This window comes from Salvelinus alpinus, chromosome 22 (genome assembly GCF_045679555.1).
Source record: "Salvelinus alpinus chromosome 22, SLU_Salpinus.1, whole genome shotgun sequence".
Lineage (NCBI taxonomy): Eukaryota > Metazoa > Chordata > Actinopteri > Salmoniformes > Salmonidae > Salvelinus > Salvelinus alpinus.
This window is the reverse complement of record NC_092107.1, coordinates 45331895-45356049: the sequence shown is the minus strand read 5'-3', so window position 1 is coordinate 45356049 and position 24155 is coordinate 45331895. Positions and strand designations below refer to the sequence as shown.

The 24155-nt window shown below is 46.9% G+C and overlaps 2 protein-coding genes across 2 annotated transcripts; one reads left to right on the top strand and one right to left on the bottom strand.

Annotated features, from left to right (window-relative positions):
* Positions 1-1938: 1938 nt before the first annotated feature.
* LOC139549686 (fibrous sheath CABYR-binding protein-like) lies at positions 1939-4062 on the bottom strand. The gene is made up of 2 exons (XM_071360349.1): positions 4028-4062; positions 1939-3133 (listed from the first exon to the last, which is right to left on the bottom strand). Exons 1-2 carry the CDS (start codon positions 4060-4062, stop codon positions 1939-1941), a joined length of 1230 nt encoding a protein of 409 aa, XP_071216450.1.
* A 30-nt stretch (positions 4063-4092) lies between these two features.
* LOC139549685 (uncharacterized) lies at positions 4093-4932 on the top strand. Its single transcript, XM_071360348.1, has one exon. The coding sequence runs from the start codon at positions 4093-4095 to the stop codon at positions 4930-4932; it is 840 nt and encodes a 279-aa protein (XP_071216449.1).
* The last annotated feature ends 19223 nt before the right edge of the window (positions 4933-24155 follow it).

The window sequence follows — 24155 nt, the reverse complement described above, 5'->3', positions numbered from 1 at the left end:
AGACGCCTACCTAAAACAGCACTACAGGCAGACAGGACGGACAGCTGATCGTCCTCGCAGTGGCAGACCACGTGTAACAACATCTGCACAGGATCGTTACATCCGAACATCACACCTGCGGGACAGGTACAGGATGACAACAACAACTGCCCGAGTTACACCAGGAATGCACGATCCCTCCATCAGTGCTCAGACTGCTCGCAATAGGCTGAGAGAGGCTGGACTGAGGGCCTGTAGGCCTGTTGTAAGGCAGGTCCTCAACAAACATCACCGGCAACAACGTCGCCTATGGGCACGAACCCACCGTCGCTGGACCAGACAGGACTGGCAAAAAGTGCTCTTCACTGACGAGTCGCGTTTTTTTCTCACCAGGGGTGATGGTCAGATTCGCGTTTATCGTCAAAGGAATGAGCGTTACACCGAGGCCTGTACTCTGGAGCGGGATCGATTTGGAGGCGGAGGGTCCGTCATGGTCTGGGGCGGTGTCACAGCATCATCGGACTGAGCTTTTTGTCATTGCAGGCGATCTCAACGCTGTGCGTTACAGGGAAGGCATCCTCCTCCCTCATGTGGTACTCTTCCTGCAGGCTCATCCTGACATGACCCTCCAGCATGACAATGTCATACTGTCATACTGCTCGTTCAGTGTGTGATTTCCTGCAAGACAGGAATGTCAGTGTTCTGCCATGTCCAGCGACGAGCCCGGACCTCAATCCCATTGAGCACTTCTGGGACCTGTTGGATCGGCGGGTGAGGGCTAGGACCATTCCCCAGAAATGTCCTGGAACTTGCAGGTGCCTTGGCAGAAGAGTGGGGTAACATCTCACAGCAAGAACGGTCAACTCTGGTGCAGTCCATGAGGAGGAGATGCACTGCAGTACTTAATGCAGCTGGTGGCCACACCAGATACTGACTGTTACTGTTACTTTTGATTTTGACCCCCTCTTTGTTCAGGGACACATTATTCAATTTCTGTTAGTCACATGTCTGTGGAACTTGTTCAGTTTATGTCTCAGTTGTTGAATCTTGTTATGTTCATACAAATATTTACACGTTAAGTTTGCTGAAAATAAATGCAGTTGACAGTGAGAGGATATTTTTTGGATTAAATTACCGATTTTTATGGGGATATTTTTATTATGCTAATTATATTTTTTTCGCAGGGGCGCGTCAATAAACTCTTGAAGATTTCAAAAGGCAATGTTCCTACGTTCGCAGAGATTGCAATCATGGTAACTGCTGCGTATGACAGATCAATCTGAACTCCCCTTTAAATGTCAGGTACACTACAACGCACAATCGGGTTCAATCCCAGCCTAAGATGACTATGCTCCTCCACAATGTTCTGAGAGTCTTTGGGTACAGGAGATATGCTCACTGCAGATAGGGTATCTCCTCCACAAGATAAGAAGCTAATTACTACTCTTTTCAGAACCAAATACTGGTATGGGTGAAGACATCCATCCTGACCTTATTTACATAGAAATATATCCACTAAGGAAATTTATGGTTCCAAGATAAGATTTTAAGTTATTTGCTTAATCATTCTCTAATGCAAATCTTTGGAAAGCTCTTGGAGTTATGTCTTCTGGTTTAGTTTGGAGAATGAGAGCTCTATGAACGTGTTTCACACTTCACTTCAGGAAAATGCCCTCCTTGCCAATTAGAAAATAATTTTTAGATATTATAATTTTGCACTCTTACCGAATGATTATGATCAAGCAGCCCCTGTAAATGACATAGTTACAGTGTTAGCTTGTATTTGCTGCTATAATCAGACAGTCATCCACATACAGCTTTAGCTACAACTCCTCTCCACTGTTATTGAATATGGAAAAGCCAAATATATGGCTATACAGTCAGGTTGCAGTTATAACAACAGCTGTTCTTTTATGAATGGATATTTGACAGGCATAGTCACATCCCTTTATTCACCTTTCATATGGGACTGTTCTCTACCCTGACATTGGTTGACTTAGTTCCTGCCTCATTAATGGGACTGTTCTCTACCCTGACATTGGTTGACTTAGTTCCCGCCTCATTAATGGGACTGTTCTCTACCCTGACATTGGTTGACTTAGTTCCCGCCTCATTAATGGGACTGTTCTCTACCCTGACATTGGTTGACTTAGTTCCTGCCTCATTAATGGGACTGTTCTCTACCCTGACATTGGTTGACTTAGTTCCCGCCTCATTAATGGGACTGTTCTCTACCCTGACATTGGTTGACTTAGTTCCCGCCTCATTAATGGGACTGTTCTCTACCCTGACATTGGTTGACTTAGTTCCCGCCTCATTAATGGGACTGTTCTCTACCCTGACATTGGTTGACTTAGTTCCCGCCTCATTAATGGGACTGTTCTTTACCCTGACATTGGTTGACTTAGTTCCTGCCTCATTAATGGGACTGTTCTCTACCCTGACATTGGTTGACTTAGTTCCCGCCTCATTAATGGGACTGTTCTCTACCCTGACATTGGTTGACTTAGTTCCCGCCTCATTAATGGGACTGTTCTCTACCCTGACATTGGTTGACTTAGTTCCCGCCTCATTAATGGGACTGTTCTCTACCCTGACATTGGTTGACTTAGTTCCCGCCTCATTAATGGGACTGTTCTTTACCCTGACATTGGTTGACTTAGTTCCCGCCTCATTAATGGGACTGTTCTCTACCCTGACATTGGTTGACTTAGTTCCTGCCTCATTAATGGGACTGTTCTCTACCCTGACATTGGTTGACTTAGTTCCCGCCTCATTAATGGGACTGTTCTCTACCCTGACATTGGTTGACTTAGTTCCCGCCTCATTAATGGGACTGTTCTCTACCCTGACATTGGTTGACTTAGTTCCCGCCTCATTAATGGGACTGTTCTCTACCCTGACATTGGTTGACTTAGTTCCCGCCTCATTAATGGGACTGTTCTCTACCCTGACATTGGTTGACTTAGTTCCCGCCTCATTAATGGGACTGTTCTCTACCCTGACATTGGTTGACTTAGTTCCCGCCTCATTAATGGGACTGTTCTCTACCCTGACATTGGTTGACTTAGTTCCCGCCTCATTAATGGGACTGTTCTCTACCCTGACATTGGTTGACTTAGTTCCCGCCTCATTAATGGGACTGTTCTCTACCCTGACATTGGTTGATTAGTTCCCGCCTCATTAATGGGACTGTTCTCTACCCTGACATTGGTTGACTTAGTTCCCGCCTCATTAATGGGACTGTTCTCTACCCTGACATTGGTTGACTTAGTTCCCGCCTCATTAATTAATTAAAATAAGGTTCAAGATTGTACCATCGACCTCAATAGATGGTCATTAAATGACGGAAGCTCCTTTAACTCTATTGGGATATTGTAGTAGCTGTTCCGGGAAATCATAAAGTTTAATGTCACAAACAGTGCAATTAACTACTAATGCAATACGGCAATACGGCACTAAACACGTGTGATTCCCAAACTGTGGAGCCCCTAGAGGGGGGCGTGAGAGGTCGGCAGCGAGGCACGGGATCCCCTCCTCCCTCAAAAAGAAAAGGAACTCAGTCCAGCTTTAAACTTACTCTTGAAAAATTTTATTGTACACTGAATAACAGTATCAAGGCAACATGTAAAGTGTTGGTCCCATGTTTCATGAGCTGAAATAAAAGATCTCAGAAATGTTCCATACGCACAAAAAGTTTCTTTCTCTAAAATGTTGTGCACAAATTAGTTTACATCCCTGTTAGTGAGCATTTCTCATTTCCCAAGATAATCCATCCATTTGACAGGTGTGGTATATCAAGAAGATAATTAAACAGCATGGTCATTATACAGGTGCACCTTGTCCTGGGGACAATAAAAGGCCACTTTAAAATGTACAGTTTTGTCACACAACACAATACTTAAGATCGTCTGTGGTGCTGAGGACTGTTTCTGTCTGTAAATAAAGCCCTTTTGTGGGGAAAAAATGTATTCTGATTGGGTGGGCCATGCTCTCCAGTGGGTGGGCCTGGGCGCCAAGTGAGTGTGCCTGCCCTCCCAGGCCCAACCATGGCTGGACCCCTGCCCTCCCAGGCCCAACCATGTCTGGACCCCTGCCCTCCCAGGCCCAACCATGGCTGGACCCCTGCCCTCCCAGGCCCAACCATGGCTGGACCCCTGCCCTCCCAGGCCCAACCATGGCTGGACCCCTGCCCTCCAAGGCCCAACCATGGCTGGACCCCTGCCCTCCCAGGCCCATCCATGGCTGGACCCCTGCCCTCCCAGGCCCAACCATGGCTGGACCCCTGCCCTCCCAGGCCCAACCATGGCTGGACCCCTGCCCTCCCAGGCCCAACCATGGCTGGACCCCTGCCCTCTAAGGCCCAACCATGGCTGGACCCCTGCCCTCCCAGGCCCAACCATGGCTGGACCCCTGCCCTCCCAGGCCCAACAATGTCTGGACCCCTGCCCTCTAAGGCCCAACCATGGCTGGACCCCTGCCCTCCAAGGCCCATCCATGTCTGGACCCCTGCCCTCCCAGGCCCATCCATGGCTGGACCCCTGCCCTCCAAGGCCCAACCATGGCTGGACCCCTGCCCTCCCAGGCCCAACCATGGCTGAACCCCTTCCCTCCCAGGCCCATCCATGTCTGGACCCCTGCCCTCCCAGGCCCATCCATGGCTGGACCCCTGCCCTCCCAGGCCCAACCATGTCTGGACCCCTGCCCTCCCAGGCCCAACCATGTCTGGACCCCTGCCCTCCCAGGCCCAACCATGTCTGGACCCCTGCCCTCCCAGGCCCAACCATGGCTGAACGCCTGCCCTCCCAGGCCCAACCATGTCTGGACCCCTGCCCTCCCAGGCCCAACCATGGCTGGACCCCTGCCCTCCAAGGCCCAACCATGGCTGGACCCCTGCCCTCCCAGGCCCAACCATGGCTGGACCCCTGCCCTCCCAGGCCCAACCATGGCTGAACCCCTGCCCTCCCAGGCCCATCCATGTCTGGACCCCTGCCCTCCCAGGCCCAACCATGGCTGGACCCCTGCCCTCTAAGGCCCATCCATGGCTGGACCCCTGCCCTCTAAGGCCCAACCATGTCTGGACCCCTGCCCTCCCAGGCCCATCCATGGATGGACCCCTGCCCTCCCAGGCCCAACCATGGCTGGACCCCTGCCCTCTAAGGCCCAACCATGGCTGGACCCCTGCCCTCCCAGGCCATCCATGTCTGGACCCCTGCCCTCCCAGGCCCAACCATGGCTGGACCCCTGCCCTCCAAGGCCCAACCATGGCTGGACCCCTGCCCAGACATGTGAAACCCATAGATTAAGGCCTATTATTTAAATTGACTGATTTCCTGATATGAACTGTAGCTCTTTGAAATTGGTGCATGTTGCGTTTTATAGTTTTGTTCAGTATAGAATGCACAAGGTGCTATTTTGAAATTGGGTATTACATCTACAGTTCCTCTTGTCATGTCAGTCATTGCATATCTTACCGAGCTATTGGTCAGAAATGTCCAGATCAACTAGCCCATGTCAGCTACTGTTTTAAAAAAGAATAATCTTAGCCAATAGCTATTGTTGTTATGTTTGAGTCACTCTAATATCACATCAATATGCATTAGAAATGTATAAAATTGCAATAAAATAATCTTTAAAACTGCAACAACTGACAATGCACCCCATGACTAAAATGTGTAGAATTTCAATAAAATAATCTTTAAAACTGCAACAACAACAACAGACAATGCACCCCATGACTAAATGTGTAGAAATGCAGGAAATAAGCTTCAAACTTATTTAAGCTTCAAACCTACAAAATAGAAGCAGCTACAACAACTCTGCGCTGTCTTTCAGCGTAGTTATTACATATCGCGCTTCAGCCTCGGAAAATATTTGTTTAAGTTCGATTCAAGCATATCGCTAGTGATGATAATCGTGTTATTGATAGAATTGCTTACATATCAATGTTAGTTGGTTGCATTTACTCACACAAATTGCCTTGTCTTTCACGTATGCTGTCAGCTCTATTACTTGGCTCGTTTTGTTTCTGTTTCTAGTGTCATATGCTTTGTTATTGGACAGAGGTGGTTGAGTAATGAAAGGAGTTAGCCAATTACCATATGAGTAACAATTAGCTATATGGATTGGCATCATGCCAGATACATGGTACCTTGGCACGGGCTTTGTTTTTATGCAACTTGAAATGTATAATGTACAGCTGCAGCATGTCGATGTGAGTTGAATACTAAAGTATATTCTTTTCTGTATTTTGCAGTTTCACAACATAAACGTTTTCAATATATTCATTCAAGAAAAAGTCACGCATTGGGAGTTTTATTGAAGACTTAGTTGTTAGCTATCTGTCTAGTTTTGCATGAGAACACAATTCAAGGACAGAATAACAATACTACACTCTACAGTACTATAGTACTATACTCTACAGTACTATACCCTACAGTACTACACTCTACAGTTCCATACTCCACAGTACTATACTCTACCGTACTATACTCTACCGTACTATACTCTACCGTACTATACTCTACCGTACTATACTATGTGGTACTATACTCTGTGGTACTGTACTCTACCGTACTATACTCTGTGGCACTATACTCTGTGGTACTGTACTCTACCGTACTATACTCTGTGGTACTATACTCTGTGGTACTGTACTCTACCGTACTATACTATGTGGTACTATACTCTGTGGTACTGTACTCTACCGTACTATACTCTACCGTACTATACTCTACCGTACTATACTATGTGGTACTATACTCTGTGGTACTGTACTCTACCGTACTATACTCTACCGTACTATACTCTACCGTACTATACTATGTGGTACTATACTCTGTGGTACTGTACTCTACCGTACTATACTCTGTGGTACTATACTCTGTGGTACTGTACTCTACCGTACTATACTATGTGGTACTATACTCTGTGGTACTGTACTCTACCGTACTATACTCTGTGGTACTATACTCTACCGTACTATACTCTGTGGTACTGTACTCTACCGTACTATACTCTGTGGTACTATACTCTGTGGTACTATACTCTGTGGTACTATACTCCACCGTACTATACTATGTGGTACTATACTATGTGGTACTATACTCTGTGGTACTATACTCTGTGGTACTGTACTCTACCGTACTATACTCTGTTTTACTATACTCTGTTTTACTATACTCTGTGGTACTATACTCGGTGGTACTATACTATGTGGTTCTATACTCTGTGGTACTATACTCGGTGGTACTATACTCTGTGGTACTATACTCTGTAGTACTGTACCATACCGTACTATACTCTGTGGTACTATACTCTGTGGTACTATACTCTGTGGTACTATACTCGGTGGTACTATACTCTGCCGTACTATACTCTGTGGTACTATACTCTGTGGTACTATACTCGGTGGTACTATACTCGGTGGTACTATACTCTGTGGTACTATACTCGGTGGTACTATACTCTGTGGTACTATACTCGGTGGTACTATACTCGGTGGTACTATACTCTGTGGTACTGTACTCTACCGTACTATACTCTGTGGTACTATACTCTGTGGTACTATACTCGGTGGTACTATACTCGGTGGTACTATACTCGGTGGTACTATACTCTACCGTACTATACTCCACAGTGCTATGCTCTACAAAGCTATACTCTACAGAGCTATACTCTACATAACTATACCCTGCAAGTACTATGTACTATGGTGCTATACTCTATGGTACTATACTCTATGGTACTAGAACATATGGTAATATACTCCACAGTACTATAACCTATGGTACTACACTCTACAGTACTACACACAACAGTACTATACAGAACTATACACTAGGGTACTATACACTAAAGTACTATCCACTATAGTACTATACACTATGGTACTATAAAGTATAGTACTATACACTACAGCACTATACACTAGGGTACAATAATCTACATTAGTTTACACTACAGCACTATACTCTACAGCACTATACACTATGGTGCCATGCACTACAGTACTATCCAATACAGTACTATAAACTATGGTACTATACGCTATGGTACTATAAACTGTGGTACTATACAGTAAAGCACTGTATACTACTGCAACTCCCTGTAGACTGCAACTCTCTGTAGAGGTAGTAAACCGACAGACTGTATCTCTCTGTAGAGGTAGTAAACAGACATACAGCTCTCTGTAGATGTAGTAAACAGACATACAGCTCTCTGTAGAGGTAGTAAACAGACATACAGCTCTCTGTAGAGGTAGTAAACAGACATACAGCTCTCTGTAGAGGTAGTAAACAGACATACAGCTCTCTGTAGAGGTAGTAAACAGACATACAGCTCTCTGTAGAGGTAGTAAACAGACATACAGCTCTCTGTAGAGGTAGTAAACAGACATACAGCTCTCTGTAGAGGTAGTAAACAGACATACAGCTCTCTTTAGAGGTAGTAAACAGACATAGAGCTCTCTGTAGAGTAGTAAACAGACATACAGCTCTCTGTAGAGGTAGTAAACAGACATAGAGCTCTCTGTAGAGGTAGTAAACAGACATACAGCTCTCTGTAGAGGTAGTAAACAGACGTACAGCTCTCTGTAGAGGTAGTAAACAGACATACAGCTCTCTGTAGAGGTAGTAAACAGACGTACAGCTCTCTGTAGAGGTAGTAAACAGACATACAGCTCTCTGTAGAGGTAGTAAACAGACATACAGCTCTCTGTAGAGGTAGTAAACAGACATACAGCTCTCTGTAGAGGTAGTAAACAGACATACAGCTCTCTGTAGAGGTAGTAAACAGACATACAGCTCTCTGTAGAGGTAGTAAACAGACATACAGCTCTCTGTAGAGGTAGTAAACAGACAGACAGCTCTCTGTAGAGGTAGTAAACAGACAGACAGCTCTCTGTAGAGGTAGTAAACAGACATACAGCTCTCTGTAGAGTAGTAAACAGACATACAGCTCTCTGTAGAGGTAGTAAACAGACACACAGCTCTCTGTAGAGGTAGTAAACAGACATACAGCTCTCTGTAGAGGTAGTAAACAGACATACAGCTCTCTGTAGAGTAGTAAACAGACATACAGCTCTCTGTAGAGGTAGTAAACAGACATACAGCTCTCTGTAGAGGTAGTAAACAGACATACAGCTCTCTGTAGAGGTAGTAAACAGACATACAGCTCTCTGTAGAGGTAGTAAACAGACATACAGCTCTCTGTAGAGGTAGTAAACAGACATACAGCTCTCTGTAGAGGTAGTAAACAGACATACAGCTCTCTGTAGAGGTAGTAAACAGACATACAGCTCTCTGTAGAGGTAGTAAACAGACATACAGCTCTCTGTAGAGGTAGTAAACAGACATACAGCTCTCTGTAGAGGTAGTAAACAGACATACAGCTCTCTGTAGAGGTAGTAAACAGACATACAGCTCTCTGTAGAGGTAGTAAACAGACATACAGCTCTCTGTAGAGGTAGTAAACAGACATACAGCTCTCTGTAGAGGTAGTAAACAGACATACAGCTCTCTGTAGAGGTAGTAAACAGACATAGAGCTCTCTGTAGAGTAGTAAACAGACATACAGCTCTCTGTAGAGGTAGTAAACAGACATACAGCTCTCTGTAGAGGTAGTAAACAGACATACAGCTCTCTGTAGAGGTAGTAAACAGACAGACAACTCTCTGTAGAGGTAGTAAACAGACATACAGCTCTCTGTATCAAAACACAAACTGAAAGCTAAGCTGTGTCAATATGGAAACGGAGGAACACTCTCTCGATAGCAATCGAATGGCCAACAAAAACCTTGAAAGCTGCAAAGCCCAGAACCTCATTTCAAATAGCATTCATCTTTGTGGACTAACAGAGACACAGTAAACTCTCTGAAGTGTAACATTATCCCAAGAGTGTAAAGAACTCTCACCCGTCCACGACATCTCGACTTCTTCTATTCTATCTTTTTAAACTTGTAATTTTCTCCATGAGTGCAGTGAAGATCCCTCTCCTAGTTCCTGCTGTCCAGGCCTTGACTGCAGAGAAATCTGTTGTGACATCGAGTCAGGACCTCGTCGGTAAGCATCATTAGCCTTCCTTCCCTCTTGCATACTTAAGCTCAGTGGAGCTGCAGTGAGGGAAAATGATTTTACTTTTAACTTTGAGGTTATGCAAGAGGCAAAATAATATAAATATAAATATATAATATATAAATATAAAATATTTGCTAAATAATGAATAAGGGATTCTTTCCTCCTACCTGGCTCATGTTCGGTAGGCCACAGCAGAGCACAAACATCTGTGTTCGCCTTCACATTGTTTCCCTAATAAAGATGACCCTCGGTCTATTGTGTTGTTCATCATGTAACACACATGAGAAGATGGCACAGGAGACCTATGCTGACTGGCATAGTCCTACACATCAAGAAAACATAAGTCATACGTTTAGTTAAATCAGAATCGATAATAATAATGACTATGAACACCAGAACACCTTTCTCCAGGTTCATCCTTTCAAATTGTCTAAAAGAGACCTACACTTTATATTGGATTGGTAGAAGAGACCTACACTTTATATTGGATTGGTAGAAGAGACCTACACTTTATATTGGATTGGTAGAAGAGACCTACACTTTATATTGGATTGGTAAAAGAGACCTACACTTTATATTGGATTGGTAAAAGAGACCTACACTTTATATTGGATTGGTAAAAGAGACCTACACTTTATATTGGATTGGTAAAAGAGACCTACACTTTATATTGGATTGGTAAAAGAGACCTACACTTTATATTGGATTGGTAAAAGAGACCTACACTTTATATTGGATTGGTAAAAGAGACCTACACTTTATATTGGATTGTGGTAGAAGAGACCTACACTTTATATTGGATTGGTAGAAGAGACCTACACTTTATATTGGATTGGTAAAAGATAAACGTGATGTTACATTTCTTTTAACGAACCAGACAAGTTCAGAAAGTTTGTCTTTAATGACAAAAAAATTTATGCAAACATTGAACCGCTAACAAAAATCATGGATAGTCGACTTGAACATACACAAGTATCATGGTAATTGTTCTCAATGATGATACAGTAACAACTGAGTGTGGAATATTGACTGAATGAATCAGGGATAAGAGCTTTGTCATCTTCACATTGGATTGATAGCTTGTCTTCTTTACTAGTTGATCTCTCTACTAGTTGATCTCCCTACTAGTTGATCTCTCTACTAGTTGATCTCCCTACTAGTAGATCTCCCTACTAGTTGATCTCCCTACTAGTTGATCTCTCTACTAGTTGATCTCTCTACTAGTTGATCTCTCTAGTAGTTGATCTCCCTACTAGTAGATCTCCCTACTAGTTGATCTCCCTACTAGTTGATCTCTCTACTAGTTGATCTCTCTACTAGTTGATCTCTCTACTAGCTGATCTCTCTACTAGTTGTTCTCTCTACTAGTTGTTCTCTCTACTAGTTGATCGCTCTACTAGTTGATCGCTCTACTAGTTGTTCTCTCTACTAGTTGATCGCTCTACTAGTTGTTATCTCTACTAGTTGATCTCTCTACTAGTTAATCTCTCTACTAGTTGATCTCTCTACTAGTTGATCTCTCTAATAGTTGATCTCTCTAATAGTTGATCTCTCTACTCCATGTCTTGACAGCATAGCAATGTCAGTCAGTGCTGTCGTATGGCATTTGTCATCCAGCTGAGCCCCTGAATCACTGATATCCATGGTAAGCCAGCACTGCGATATCCCACCCCTGCTTCATGGAGAATAATATGTTTTATTTAATTAGATTAGAAACTATTTTAATCTTACATCAACATATTTCCAGGAAAAGCTGTGATGAGGAACATGTGTATTACTACCATGCGCTTTCCATATGCCTGGTTGCCATGGTAACTAGACAATAGTGACATTTTCAGGTGTTTATTGTAAAGGAGTATATTCTCAATGGACTCACCTTGTTAAATAAAGGTCAGAGGAAATGGAAGACCTGCCAGTGAGTAGCTCCTTTCAAGGTCAATGGTAAAGGTTAACCTGTAAAATGCCTGCATCCCAAATCACACTCTATCCCTGATATAATGCACTATGGTATAAAAGTAGTGCACTATAGAGGGAATAGCCATTTGCGACACAGACAATGTTACCTCTAGGTATCACGGCTTCAGCCAAGTGAGCCTTATTAATGAGCTATTGAAATGTATTGATGCCTGCTCCAGTTAATGTGATGTAGAGGAGCACGGGGCCACTGTAATGGCTGTCAGGGGCTGGCACGCCTCACTGAACTAGAGGAGCACTGGGCCACTGTAACGGCTGTCAGGGGCTGGCACGCCCTACTGAACTAGAGGAGCACTGGGCCACTGTAACGGCTGTCAGGGGCTGGCACGCCCCACTGAACTAGAGGAGCACTGGGCCACTGTAACGGCTGTCAGGGGCTGGCACGCCTCACTGAACTAGAGGAGCACTGGGCCACTGTAATGGCTGTCAGGGGCTGGCACGCCTCACTGAACTAGAGGAGCACTGGGCCACTGTAACGGCTGTTAGGGGCTGGCACGTCTCACTGAACTAGAGGAGCACTGGGCCACTGTAATGGCTGTCAGGGGCTGGCACGCCTCACTGAACTAGAGGAGCACTGGGCCACTGTAACGGCTGTTAGGGGCTGGCACGCCTCACTGAACTAGAGGAGCACTGGGCCACTGTAATGGCTGTCAGGGGCTGGCACGCCTCACTGAACTAGAGGAGCACTGGGCCACAGTAATGGCTGTTAGGGGCTGGCACGCCTCACTGAACTAGAGGAGCACTGGGCCACTGTAACGGCTGTCAGGGGCTGGCACGCCTCACTGGAGGAGCACTGGGCCACTGTAACAGCTGTCAGGGGCTGGCACGCCTCACTGAACTAGAGGAGCACGGGGCCACTGTAACAGTTGTTAGGGGCTGGCAAGCCTCACTGAACTAGAGGAGCACTGGGCCACTGTAACGGCTGTCAGGGGCTGGCACGCCTCACTGGAGGAGCACGGGGCCACTGTAATGGCTGTCAGGGGCTGGCACGCCTCACTGAACTAGAGGAGCACTGGGCCACAGTAATGGCTGTCAGGGGCTGGCTCTTCTCACTGAACTAGAGGAGCACTGGGCCACAGTAATGGCTGTCAGGGGCTGGCACGCCTCACTGAACTAGAGGAGCACTGGGCCACTGTAATGGCTGTCAGGGGCTGGCACGCCTCACTGGAGGAGCACGGGGCCACTGTAACAGTTGTTAGGGGCTGGCACGCCTCACTGAACTAGAGGAGCACTGGGCCACTGTAACGGCTGTCAGGGGCTGGCACGCCTCACTGGAGGAGCACGGGGCCACTGTAATGGCTGTCAGGGGCTGGCACGCCTCACTGAACTAGAGGAGCACTGGGCCACAGTAATGGCTGTCAGGGGCTGGCACGCCTCACTGAACTAGAGGAGCACTGGGCCACTGTAATGGCTGTCAGGGGCTGGCACGCCTCACTGAACTAGAGGAGCACTGGGCCACTGTAATGGCTGTCAGGGGCTGGCACGCCTCACTGGAGGAGCACGGGGCCACTGTAACTGCTGTCAGGGGCTGGCACGCCTCACTGAACTAGAGGAGCACTGGGCCACTGTAATGGCTGTCAGGGGCTGGCACGCCTCACTGGAGGAGCACTGGGCCACTGTAACAGCTGTCAGGGGCTGGCACGCCTCACTGAACTAGAGGAGCACGGGGCCACTGTAACAGTTGTTAGGGGCTGGCACGCCTCACTGAACTAGAGGAGCACTGGGCCACTGTAACGGCTGTCAGGGGCTGGCACGCCTCACTGGAGGAGCACTGGGCCACTGTAATGGCTGTCAGGGGCTGGCACGCCTCACTGAACTAGAGGAGCACTGGGCCACTGTAACAGTTGTCAGGGGCTGGCACGCCTCACTGAACTAGAGGAGCACTGGGCCACTGTAACAGCTGTCAGGGGCTGGCACGCCTCACTGGAGGAACACTGGGCCACTGTAACGGCTGTCAGGGGCTGGCACGCCTCACTGGAGGAGCACGGGGCCACTGTAATGGCTGTCAGGGGCTGGCACGCCTCACTGAACTAGAGGAGCACTGGGCCACAGTAATGGCTGTCAGGGGCTGGCACGCCTCACTGAACTAGAGGAGCACTGGGCCACTGTAATGGCTGTCAGGGGCTGGCACGCCTCACTGAACTAGAGGAGCACTGGGCCACAGTAATGGCTGTCAGGGGCTGGCACGCCTCACTGAACTAGAGGAGCACTGGGCCACTGTAATGGCTGTCAGGGGCTGGCACGCCTCACTGAACTAGAGGAGCACTGGGCCACTGTAATGGCTGTCAGGGGCTGGCACGCCTCACTGGAGGAGCACGGGGCCACTGTAACTGCTGTCAGGGGCTGGCACGCCTCACTGAACTAGAGGAGCACTGGGCCACTGTAATGGCTGTCAGGGGCTGGCACGCCTCACTGAACTAGAGGAGCACTGGGCCACTGTAATGGCTGTCAGGGGCTGGCACGCCTCACTGAACTAGAGGAGCACTGGGCCACTGTAACGGCTGTCAGGGGCTGGCACGCCCCACTGAACTAGAGGAGCACTGGGCCACTGTAACGGCTGTCAGGGGCTGGCACGCCTCACTGGAGGAGCACTGGGCCACTGTAATGGCTGTCAGGGGCTGGCACGCCTCACTGAACTAGAGGAGCACTGGGCCACTGTAATGGCTGTCAGGGGCTGGCACGCCTCACTGAACTAGAGGAGCACTGGGCCACAGTAATGGCTGTCAGGGGCTGGCACGCCTCACTGAACTAGAGGAGCACTGGGCCACTGTAATGGCTGTCAGGGGCTGGCACGCCTCACTGAACTAGAGGAGCACTGGGCCACTGTAATGGCTGTCAGGGGCTGGCACGCCTCACTGGAGGAGCACGGGGCCACTGTAACTGCTGTCAGGGGCTGGCACGCCTCACTGAACTAGAGGAGCACTGGGCCACTGTACTGGCTGTCAGTGGCTGGCACGCCTCACTGAACTAGAGGAGCACTGGGCCACTGTAATGGCTCTCAGGGGCTGGCACGCCTCACTGAACTAGAGGAGCACTGGGCCACTGTAACGGCTGTCAGGGGCTGGCACGCCCCACTGAACTAGAGGAGCACTGGGCCACTGTAACGGCTGTCAGGGGCTGGCACGCCTCACTGGAGGAGCACTGGGCCACTGTAATGGCTGTCAGGGGCTGGCACGCCTCACTGGAGGAGCACGGGGCCACTGTAACGGCTGTCAGGGGATGGCACGCCTCACTGAACTAGAGGAGCACTGGGCCACTGTAATGGCTGTCAGGGGCTGGCACGCCTCACTGAACTAGAGGAACACTGGGCCACTGTAACGGCTGTTAGGGGCTGGCACGCCTCACTGAACTAGAGGAGCACTGGGCCACTGTAATGGCTGTCAGGGGCTGGCACGCCTCACTGAACTAGAGGAGCACTGGGCCACTGTAACGGCTGTCAGGGGCTGGCACGCCTCACTGGAGGAGCACTGGGCCACTGTAATGGCTGTCAGGGGCTGGCACGCCTCACTGGAGGAGCACGGGGCCACTGTAACGGCTGTCAGGGGATGGCACGCCTCACTGAACTAGAGGAGCACTGGGCCACTGTAATGGCTGTCAGGGGCTGGCACGCCTCACTGAACTAGATGAGCACTGGGCCACTGTAACGGCTTTCAGGGGCTGGCACGCCTCACTGAACTAGAGGAGCACTGGGCCACTGTAATGGCTGTCAGGGGCTGGCACGCCTCACTGAACTAGAGGAGCACTGGGCCACTGTAACGGCTGTCAGGGGCTGGCACGCCTCACTGGAGGAGCACTGGGCCACTGTAATGGCTGTCAGGGGCTGGCACGCCTCACTGAACTAGAGGAACACTGGGCCACTGTAATGGCTGTCAGGGGCTGGCACGCCTCACTGAACTAGAGGAGCACTGGGCCACTGTAATGGCTGTTAGGGGCTGGCACGCCTCACTGAACTAGAGGAGCACTGGGCCACTGTAATGGCTGTTAGGGGCTGGCACGCCTCACTGAACTAGAGGAGCACTGGGCCACTGTAATGGCTGTCAGAGTCTGGCACGCCTCACTGAACTAGAGGAGCACTGGGCCACTGTAACGGCTGTCAGGGGCTGGCACGCCTCACTGGAGGAGCACTGAGCCACTGTAACGGCTGTCAGGGGCTGGCACGCCTCACTGAACTAGAGGAGCACTGGGCCACTGTAACGGCTGTTAGGGGCTGGCACGCCTCACTGAACTAGAGGAGCACTGGGCCACTGTAACGGCTGTTAGGGGCTGGCACGCCTCACTGAACCAGAGGAGCACTGGGCCACTGTAATGGCTGTTAGGGGCTGGCACGCCTCACTGAACCAGAGGAGCACGGGGCCACTGTAATGGCTGTTAGGGGTTGGCACGCCTCACTGGAGGAGCACTGGGCCATTGTAACGGCTGTCAGGGGCTGGCACGCCTCACTGAACTAGAGGAGCACTGGGCCACTGTAATGGCTGTCAGGGGCTGGCACGCCTCACTGAACTAGAGGAGCACTGGGCCACAGTAATGGCTGTTAGGGGCTGGCACGCCTCACTGAACCAGAGGAGCACTGGGCCACTGTAATGGCTGTCAGGGGCTGGCACGCCTCACTGAACTAGAGGAGCACTGGGCCACTGTAATGGCTGTCAGCGGCTGGCACGCCTCACTGAACTAGAGGAGCACTGGGCCACTGTAATGGCTGTTAGAGGCTGGCACGCCTCACTGAACCAGAGGAGCACTGGGCCACTGTAATGGCTGTCAGGGGCTGGCACGCCTCACTGGAGGAGCACTGGGCCACTGTAATGGCTGTCAGGGGCTGGCACGCCTCACTGACCTGAAGATGAAATTTTCTGGCTCACTGCCAGCCTGCCTGCGGATGCTGCTCGGATGTCTGAGTTATATAATGCTGGAGAGAGAGAGAGAGAGAGACAGAGCGAGAGAGCGAGAGAGACTAAAACAGTACAGAAATACACTAAGAGAAAATAAGGAACAGCATGTCTTAGAAAACAGCTCAATGTTTAAATGAAATCCCTTCTGGAAAAATTGGAACACACTAAACAACAACATGAAGTGTTATCTATCCAAAATGGAGATGGATAAACCACTTCTCCAACCTTTAATTAAGACATGTAACAAAGAACCAAGAGCTAACACATTTATATGATCATTTACTAAACTTTAAATCAGATAGTAAAGACTAGCAGAATCCACTGGATTCTCCAATTACATTGGATGAACTACAAGACAAAACACTATGGAGCGAGATACCTGCCAAAAGGTCGAACGTACATATCATTAGGCCCGTAAGAAAATCCAAACATAAAGTGTTAGGATAGTAAGAAAATTCATGTGTGAAACATGAAACCTGAATATAAAATTGCATCTGTGAACATACAAACACCATGTTACGATTACAGACTGACATTTTAGGCTCGAACAAATCTTGGGTTGCAATTCTGACGTACAATAATACCTTTGAGAGTTTTGGCAGTTTCATTTGAGGAGAGCTACGCAAACAAGCATAAAACAGCATAAAACAAAACCGGGAGTCAAGGAAACCTGAAAGACGTATCCTGCAGGTTGTCAAGTTAAAAGTCTCCATTCTCTATTGCTTGAGTTTACTTTACATTTAGGTAGCTAATGTAATGGATTTGTTTTCCAGCCCAAGTCTAGATAGCACTAGCTGTATTACGTCTAAAACAGTGCAGTTTAGTCCGCTAGGTGTCTCCACAGCATGGACATATCTCTGGGTGACGTGGACATCCCAATGCATAGGACTAATTCAATATTGTACCATCCTATTCTCTGGGCTCTGTCTGCAATCATAACCAGTAGTATATACCAGGAATCATGAATCATAACTGGTAGTATCTACCAGGAATAATGATTCATAACCAGTAGTATCTACCAGGAATAATGAATCATAACCAGTAGTATCTACCAGGAATCATAACCAGTAGTATCTACCAGGAAACGTGAATCATAACCGGTAGTATCTACCATGAATAATGATTCATAACCAGTAGTATCTACCAGGAATAATGAATCATAACCAGTAGTATATACCAGGAATAATGATTCATAACCAGTAGTATCTACCAGGAATAATTAATCATAACCAGTAGTATCTACCAGGAATAATGAATCATAACCAGTAGTATCTACCAGGAATAATACCATAATACCATAATACCATACCATAATAATAGTAGAGGTTTGGTGAATCTGTTCATTTTGTATGTCTGACCACTGGAGTCTTTGCCACTACATTTAAGTAGAATATTTTGATATTTATTCCATCACTCAAAATCTTGCCAACGAATATGCTGTAGTAGGGGTAATATGCTGTAGTAGGGGTAATATGCTGTAGTAGGGGTAGTATGCTGTAGTAGGGGTAATATGCTGTAGTAGGGGTAATATGCTGTAGTAGGGGTAATATGCTGTAGTAGGGGTAATATGCTGTAGTAGGGGTAATATGCTGTAGTAGGGGTAATATGCTGTAGTAGGGGTAATATGCTGTAGTAGGGGTAATATGCTGTAGTAGGGGTAGTATGCTGTAGTAGGGGTAGTATGCTGTAGTAGGGGTAGTATGCTGTAGTAGGGGTAATATGCTGTAGTAGGGGTAGTATGCTGTAGTAGGGGTAGTATGCTGTAGTAGGGGTAGTATGCTGTAGTAGGGGTAATATGCTGTAGTAGGGGTAATATGCTGTAGTAGGGGTAATATGCTGTAGTAGGGGTAGTATGCTGTAGTAGGGGTAGTATGCTGTAGTAGGGGTAATATGCTGTAGTAGGGGTAGTATGCTGTAGTAGGGGTAATATGCTGTAGTAGGGGTAGTATGCTGTAGTAGGGGTAATATGCTGTAGTAGGGGTAATATGCTGTAGTAGGGGTAATATGCTGTACTAGGGGTAATATGCTGTAGTAGGGGTAATATGCTGTAGTAGGGGTAATATGCTGTAGTAGGGGTAATATGCTGTAGTAGGGGTAACATGCTGTAGTAGGGGTAATATGCTGTAGTAGGGGTAATATGCTGTAGTAGGGGTAATATGCTGTAGTAGGGGTAATATGCTGTAGTAGGGGTAGTATGCTGTAGTAGGGGTAGTATGCTGTAGTAGGGGTAATATGCTGTAGTAGGGGTAATATGCTGTAGTAGGGGTAATATGCTGTAGTAGGGGTAATATGCTGTAGTAGGGGTAATATGCTGTAGTAGGGGTAATATGCTGTAGTAGGGGTAATATGCTGTAGTAGGGGTAATATGCTGTAGTAGGGGTAATATGCTGTAGTAGGGGTAGTATGCTGTAGTAGGGGTAATATGCTGTAGTAGGGGTAATATGCTGTAGTAGGGGTAATATGCTGTAGTAGGGGTAATATGCTGTAGTAGGGGTAATATGCTGTAGTAGGGGTAATATGCTGTAGTAGGGGTAGTATGCTGTAGTAGGGGTAGTATGCTGTAGTAGGGGTAGTATGCTGTAGTAGGGGTAATATGCTGTAGTAGGGGTAATATGCTGTAGTAGGGGTAGTATGCTGTAGTAGGGGTAGTATGCTGTAGTAGGGGTAATATGCTGTAGTAGGGGTAGTATGCTGTAGTAGGGGTAGTATGCTGTAGTAGGGGTAGTATGCTGTAGTAGGGGTAATATGCTGTAGTAGGGGTAATATGCTGTAGTAGGGGTAATATGCTGTAGTAGGGGTAATATGCTGTAGTAGGGGTAGTATGCTGTAGTAGGGGTAATATGCTGTAGTAGGGGTAATATGCTGTAGTAGGGGTAGTATGCTGTAGTAGGGGTAATATGCTGTAGTAGGGGTAATATGCTGTAGTAGGGGTAGTATGCTGTAGTAGGGGTAGTATGCTGTAGTAGGGGTAGTATGCTGTAGTAGGGGTAATATGCTGTAGTAGGGGTAATATGCTGTAGTAGGGGTAATATGCTGTAGTAGGGGTAGTATGCTGTAGTAGGGGTAGTATGCTGTAGTAGGGGTAGTATGCTGTAGTAGGGGTAATATGCTGTAGTAGGGGTAATATGCTGTAGTAGGGGTAATATGCTGTAGTAGGGGTAATATGCTGTAGTAGGGGTAATATGCTGTAGTAGGGGTAATAGGCTGTAGTAGGGGTAATATGCTGTAGTAGGGGTAATATGCTGTAGTAGGGGTAATATGCTGTAGTAGGGGTAGTATGCTGTAGTAGGGGTAATATGCTGTAGTAGGGGTAATATGCTGTAGTAGGGGTAGTATGCTGTAGTAGGGGTAAAATGCTGTAGTAGGGGTAATATGCTGTAGTAGGGGTAGTATGCTGTAGTAGGGGTAATATGCTGTAGTAGGGGTAGTATGCTGTAGTAGGGGTAATATGCTGTAGTAGGGGTAATATGCTGTAGTAGGGGTAGTATGCTGTAGTAGGGGTAATATGCTGTAGTAGGGGTAATATGCTTTAGTAGGGGTAGTATGCTGTAGTAGGGGTAATATGCTGTAGTAGGGGTAGTATGCTGTAGTAGGGGTAGTATGCTGTAGTAGGGGTAGTATGCTGTAGTAGGGGTAATATGCTGTAGTAGGGGTAGTATGCTGTAGTAGGGGTAGTATGCTGTAGTAGGGGTAATATGCTGTAGTAGGGGTAGTATGCTGTAGTAGGGGTAGTATGCTGTAGTAGGGGTAATATGCTGTAGTAGGGGTAGTATGCTGTAGTAGGGGTAATATGCTGTAGTAGGGGTAAGATGCTGTAGTAGGGGTAATATGCTGTAGTAGGGGTAATATGCTGTAGTAGGGGTAATATGCTGTAGTAGGGGTAATATGCTGTAGTAGGGGTAATATGCTGTAGTAGGGGTAATATGCTGTAGTAGGGGTAATATGCTGTAGTAGGGGTAATATGCTGTAGTAGGGGTAGTATGCTGTAGTAGGGGTAATATGCTGTAGTAGGGGTAATATGCTGTAGTAGGGGTAATTTGCTGTACTAGGGGTAATATGCTGTAGTAGGGGTAATATGCTGTAGTAGGGGTAATATGCTGTAGTAGGGGTAATATGCTGTAGTAGGGGTAATATGCTGTAGTAGGGGTAATATGCTGTAGTAGGGGTAATATGCTGTAGTAGGGGTAGTATGCTGTAGTAGGGGTAATATGCTGTAGTAGGGGTAGTATGCTGTAGTAGGGGTAGTATGCTGTAGTAGGGGTAATATGCTGTAGTAGGGGTAATATGCTGTAGTAGGGGTAATATGCTGTAGTAGGGGTAATATGCTGTAGTAGGGGTAATATGCTGTAGTAGGGGTAATATGCTGTAGTAGGGGCAGTATGCTGTAGTAGGGGTAATATGCTGTAGTAGGGGTAGTATGCTGTAGTAGGGGTAATATGCTGTAGTAGGGGTAATATGCTGTAGTAGGGGTAATATGCTGTAGTAGGGGTAGTATGCTGTAGTAGGGGTAATATGCTGTAGTAGGGGTAATATGCTGTAGTAGGGGTAATATGCTGTAGTAGGGGTAATATGCTGTAGTAGGGGTAATATGCTGTAGTAGGGGTAGTATGCTGTAGTAGGGGTAATATGCTGTAGTAGGGGTAGTATGCTGTAGTAGGGGTAATATGCTGTAGTAGGGGTAATATGCTGTAGTAGGGGTAATATGCTGTAGTAGGGGTAATATGCTGTAGTAGGGGTAATATGCTGTAGTAGGGGTAATATGCTGTAGTAGGGGTAGTATGTGGTAGTAGGGGTAATATGCTGTAGTAGGGGTAGTATGCTGTAGTAGGGGTAATATGCTGTAGTAGGGGTAATATGCTGTAGTAGGGGTAGTATGCTGTAGTAGGGGTAGTATGCTGTAGTAGGGGTAATATGCTGTAGTAGGGGTAATATGCTGTAGTAGGGGTAGTATGCTGTAGTAGGGGTAATATGCTGTAGTAGGGGTAATATGCTGTAGTAGGGGTAGTATGCTGTAGTAGGGGTAGTATGCTGTAGTAGGGGTAATATGCTGTAGTAGGGGTAATATGCTGTAGTAGGGGTAGTATGCTGTAGTAGGGGTAATATGCTGTAGTAGGGGTAAGATGCTGTAGTAGGGGTAATATGCTGTAGTAGGGGTAATATGCTGTAGTAGGGGTAATATGCTGTAGTAGGGGTAGTATGCTGTAGTAGGGGTAGTATGCTGTAGTAGGGGTAATATGCTGTAGTAGGGGTAGTATGCTGTAGTAGGGGTAATATGCTGTAGTAGGGGTAATATGCTGTAGTAGGGGTAATATGCTGTAGTAGGGGTAATATGCTGTAGTAGGGGTAGTATGCTGTAGTAGGGGTAATATGCTGTAGTAGGGGTAATATGCTGTAGTAGGGGTAGTATGCTGTAGTAGGGGTAGTATGCTGTAGTAGGGGTAGTATGCTGTAGTAGGGGTAATATGCTGTAGTAGGGGTAATATGCTGTAGTAGGGGTAATATGCTGTAGTAGGGGTAATATGCTGTAGTAGGGGTAAAATGCTGTAGTAGGGGTAATATGCTGTAGTAGGGGTAATATGCTGTAGTAGGGGTAATATGCTGTAGTAGGGGTAGTATGCTGTAGTAGGGGTAATATGCTGTAGTAGGGGTAATATGCTGTAGTAGGGGTAGTATGCTGTAGTAGGGGTAATATGCTGTAGTAGGGGTAATATGCTGTAGTAGGGGTAGTATGCTGTAGTAGGGGTAATATGCTGTAGTAGGGGTAGTATGCTGTAGTAGGGGTAGTATGCTGTAGTAGGGGTAGTATGCTGTAGTAGGGGTAATATGCTGTAGTAGGGGTAGTATGCTGTAGTAGGGGTAGTATGCTGTAGTAGGGGTAATATGCTGTAGTAGGGGTAGTATGCTGTAGTAGGGGTAGTATGCTGTAGTAGGGGTAATATGCTGTAGTAGGGGTAGTATGCTGTAGTAGGGGTAATATGCTGTAGTAGGGGTAATATGCTGTAGTAGGGGTAATATGCTGTAGTAGGGGTAATATGCTGTAGTAGGGGTAATATGCTGTAGTAGGGGTAATATGCTGTAGTAGGGGTAATATGCTGTAGTAGGGGTAATATGCTGTAGTAGGGGTACTATGCTGTAGTAGGGGTAGTATGCTGTAGTAGGGGTAATATGCTGTAGTAGGGGTAATATGCTGTAGTAGGGGTAGTATGCTGTAGTAGGGGTAGTATGCTGTAGTAGGGGTAATATGCTGTAGTAGGGGTAATATGCTGTAGTAGGGGTAATATGCTGTAGTAGGGGTAATATGCTGTAGTAGGGGTAGTATGCTGTAGTAGGGGTAATATGCTGTAGTAGGGGTAATATGCTGTAGTAGGGGTAGTATGCTGTAGTAGGGGTAATATGCTGTAGTAGGGGTAATATGCTGTAGTAGCGGTAATATGCTGTAGTAGGGGTAGTATGCTGTAGTAGGGCTAATATGCTGTAGTAGGGGTAATATGCTGTAGTAGGGGTAATATGCTGTAGTAGGGGTAATATGCTGTAGTAGGGGTAATATGCTGTAGTAGGGGTAATATGCTGTAGTAGGGGTAATATGCTGTAGTAGGGGTAATATGCTGTAGTAGGGGTAATATGCTGTAGTAGGGGTAATATGCTGTAGTAGGGGTAATATGCTGTAGTAGGGGTAATATGCTGTAGTAGGGGTAATATGCTGTAGTAGGGGTAATATGCTGTAGTAGGGGTAATATGCTGTAGTAGGGGTAGTATGCTGTAGTAGGGGTAGTATGCTGTAGTAGGGGTAATATGCTGTAGTAGGGGTAATATGCTGTAGTAGGGGTAATATGCTGTAGTAGGGGTAATATGCTGTAGTAGGGGTAATATGCTGTAGTAGGGGTAATATGCTGTATTAGGGGTAATATGCTGTAGTAGGGGTAATATGCTGTAGTAGGGGTAATATGCTGTAGTAGGGGTAATATGCTGTAGTAGGGGTAATATGCTGTAGTAGGGGTAATATGCTGTAGTAGGGGTAATATGCTGTAGTAGGGGTAATATGCTGTAGTAGGGGTAATATGCTGTAGTAGGGGTAATATGCTGTAGTAGGGGTAGTATGCTGTAGTAGGGGTAATATGCTGTAGTAGGGGTAATATGCTGTAGTAGGGGTAATATGCTGTAGTAGGGGTAATATGCTGTAGTAGGGGTAATATGCTGTAGTAGGGGTAATATGCTGTAGTAGGAGTAATATGCTGTAGTAG

Excerpts from the sequence above, each read along its gene's own strand:
- LOC139549686 (XM_071360349.1), bottom strand. The coding sequence starts at position 4,062 with ATGGTTGGGCCTGGGAGGGCAGGGGTCCAGCCATG. Across the intron at positions 3,134-4,027 it reads AGGGCAGGGGTCCAGCCATG|GGTAGAGAACAGTCCCATTA; the intron begins GTTGGGCCTGGG and ends AACCAATGTCAG.
- LOC139549685 (XM_071360348.1), top strand. The coding sequence starts at position 4,093 with ATGGCTGGACCCCTGCCCTCCCAGGCCCAACCATGGCTGGACCCCTGC.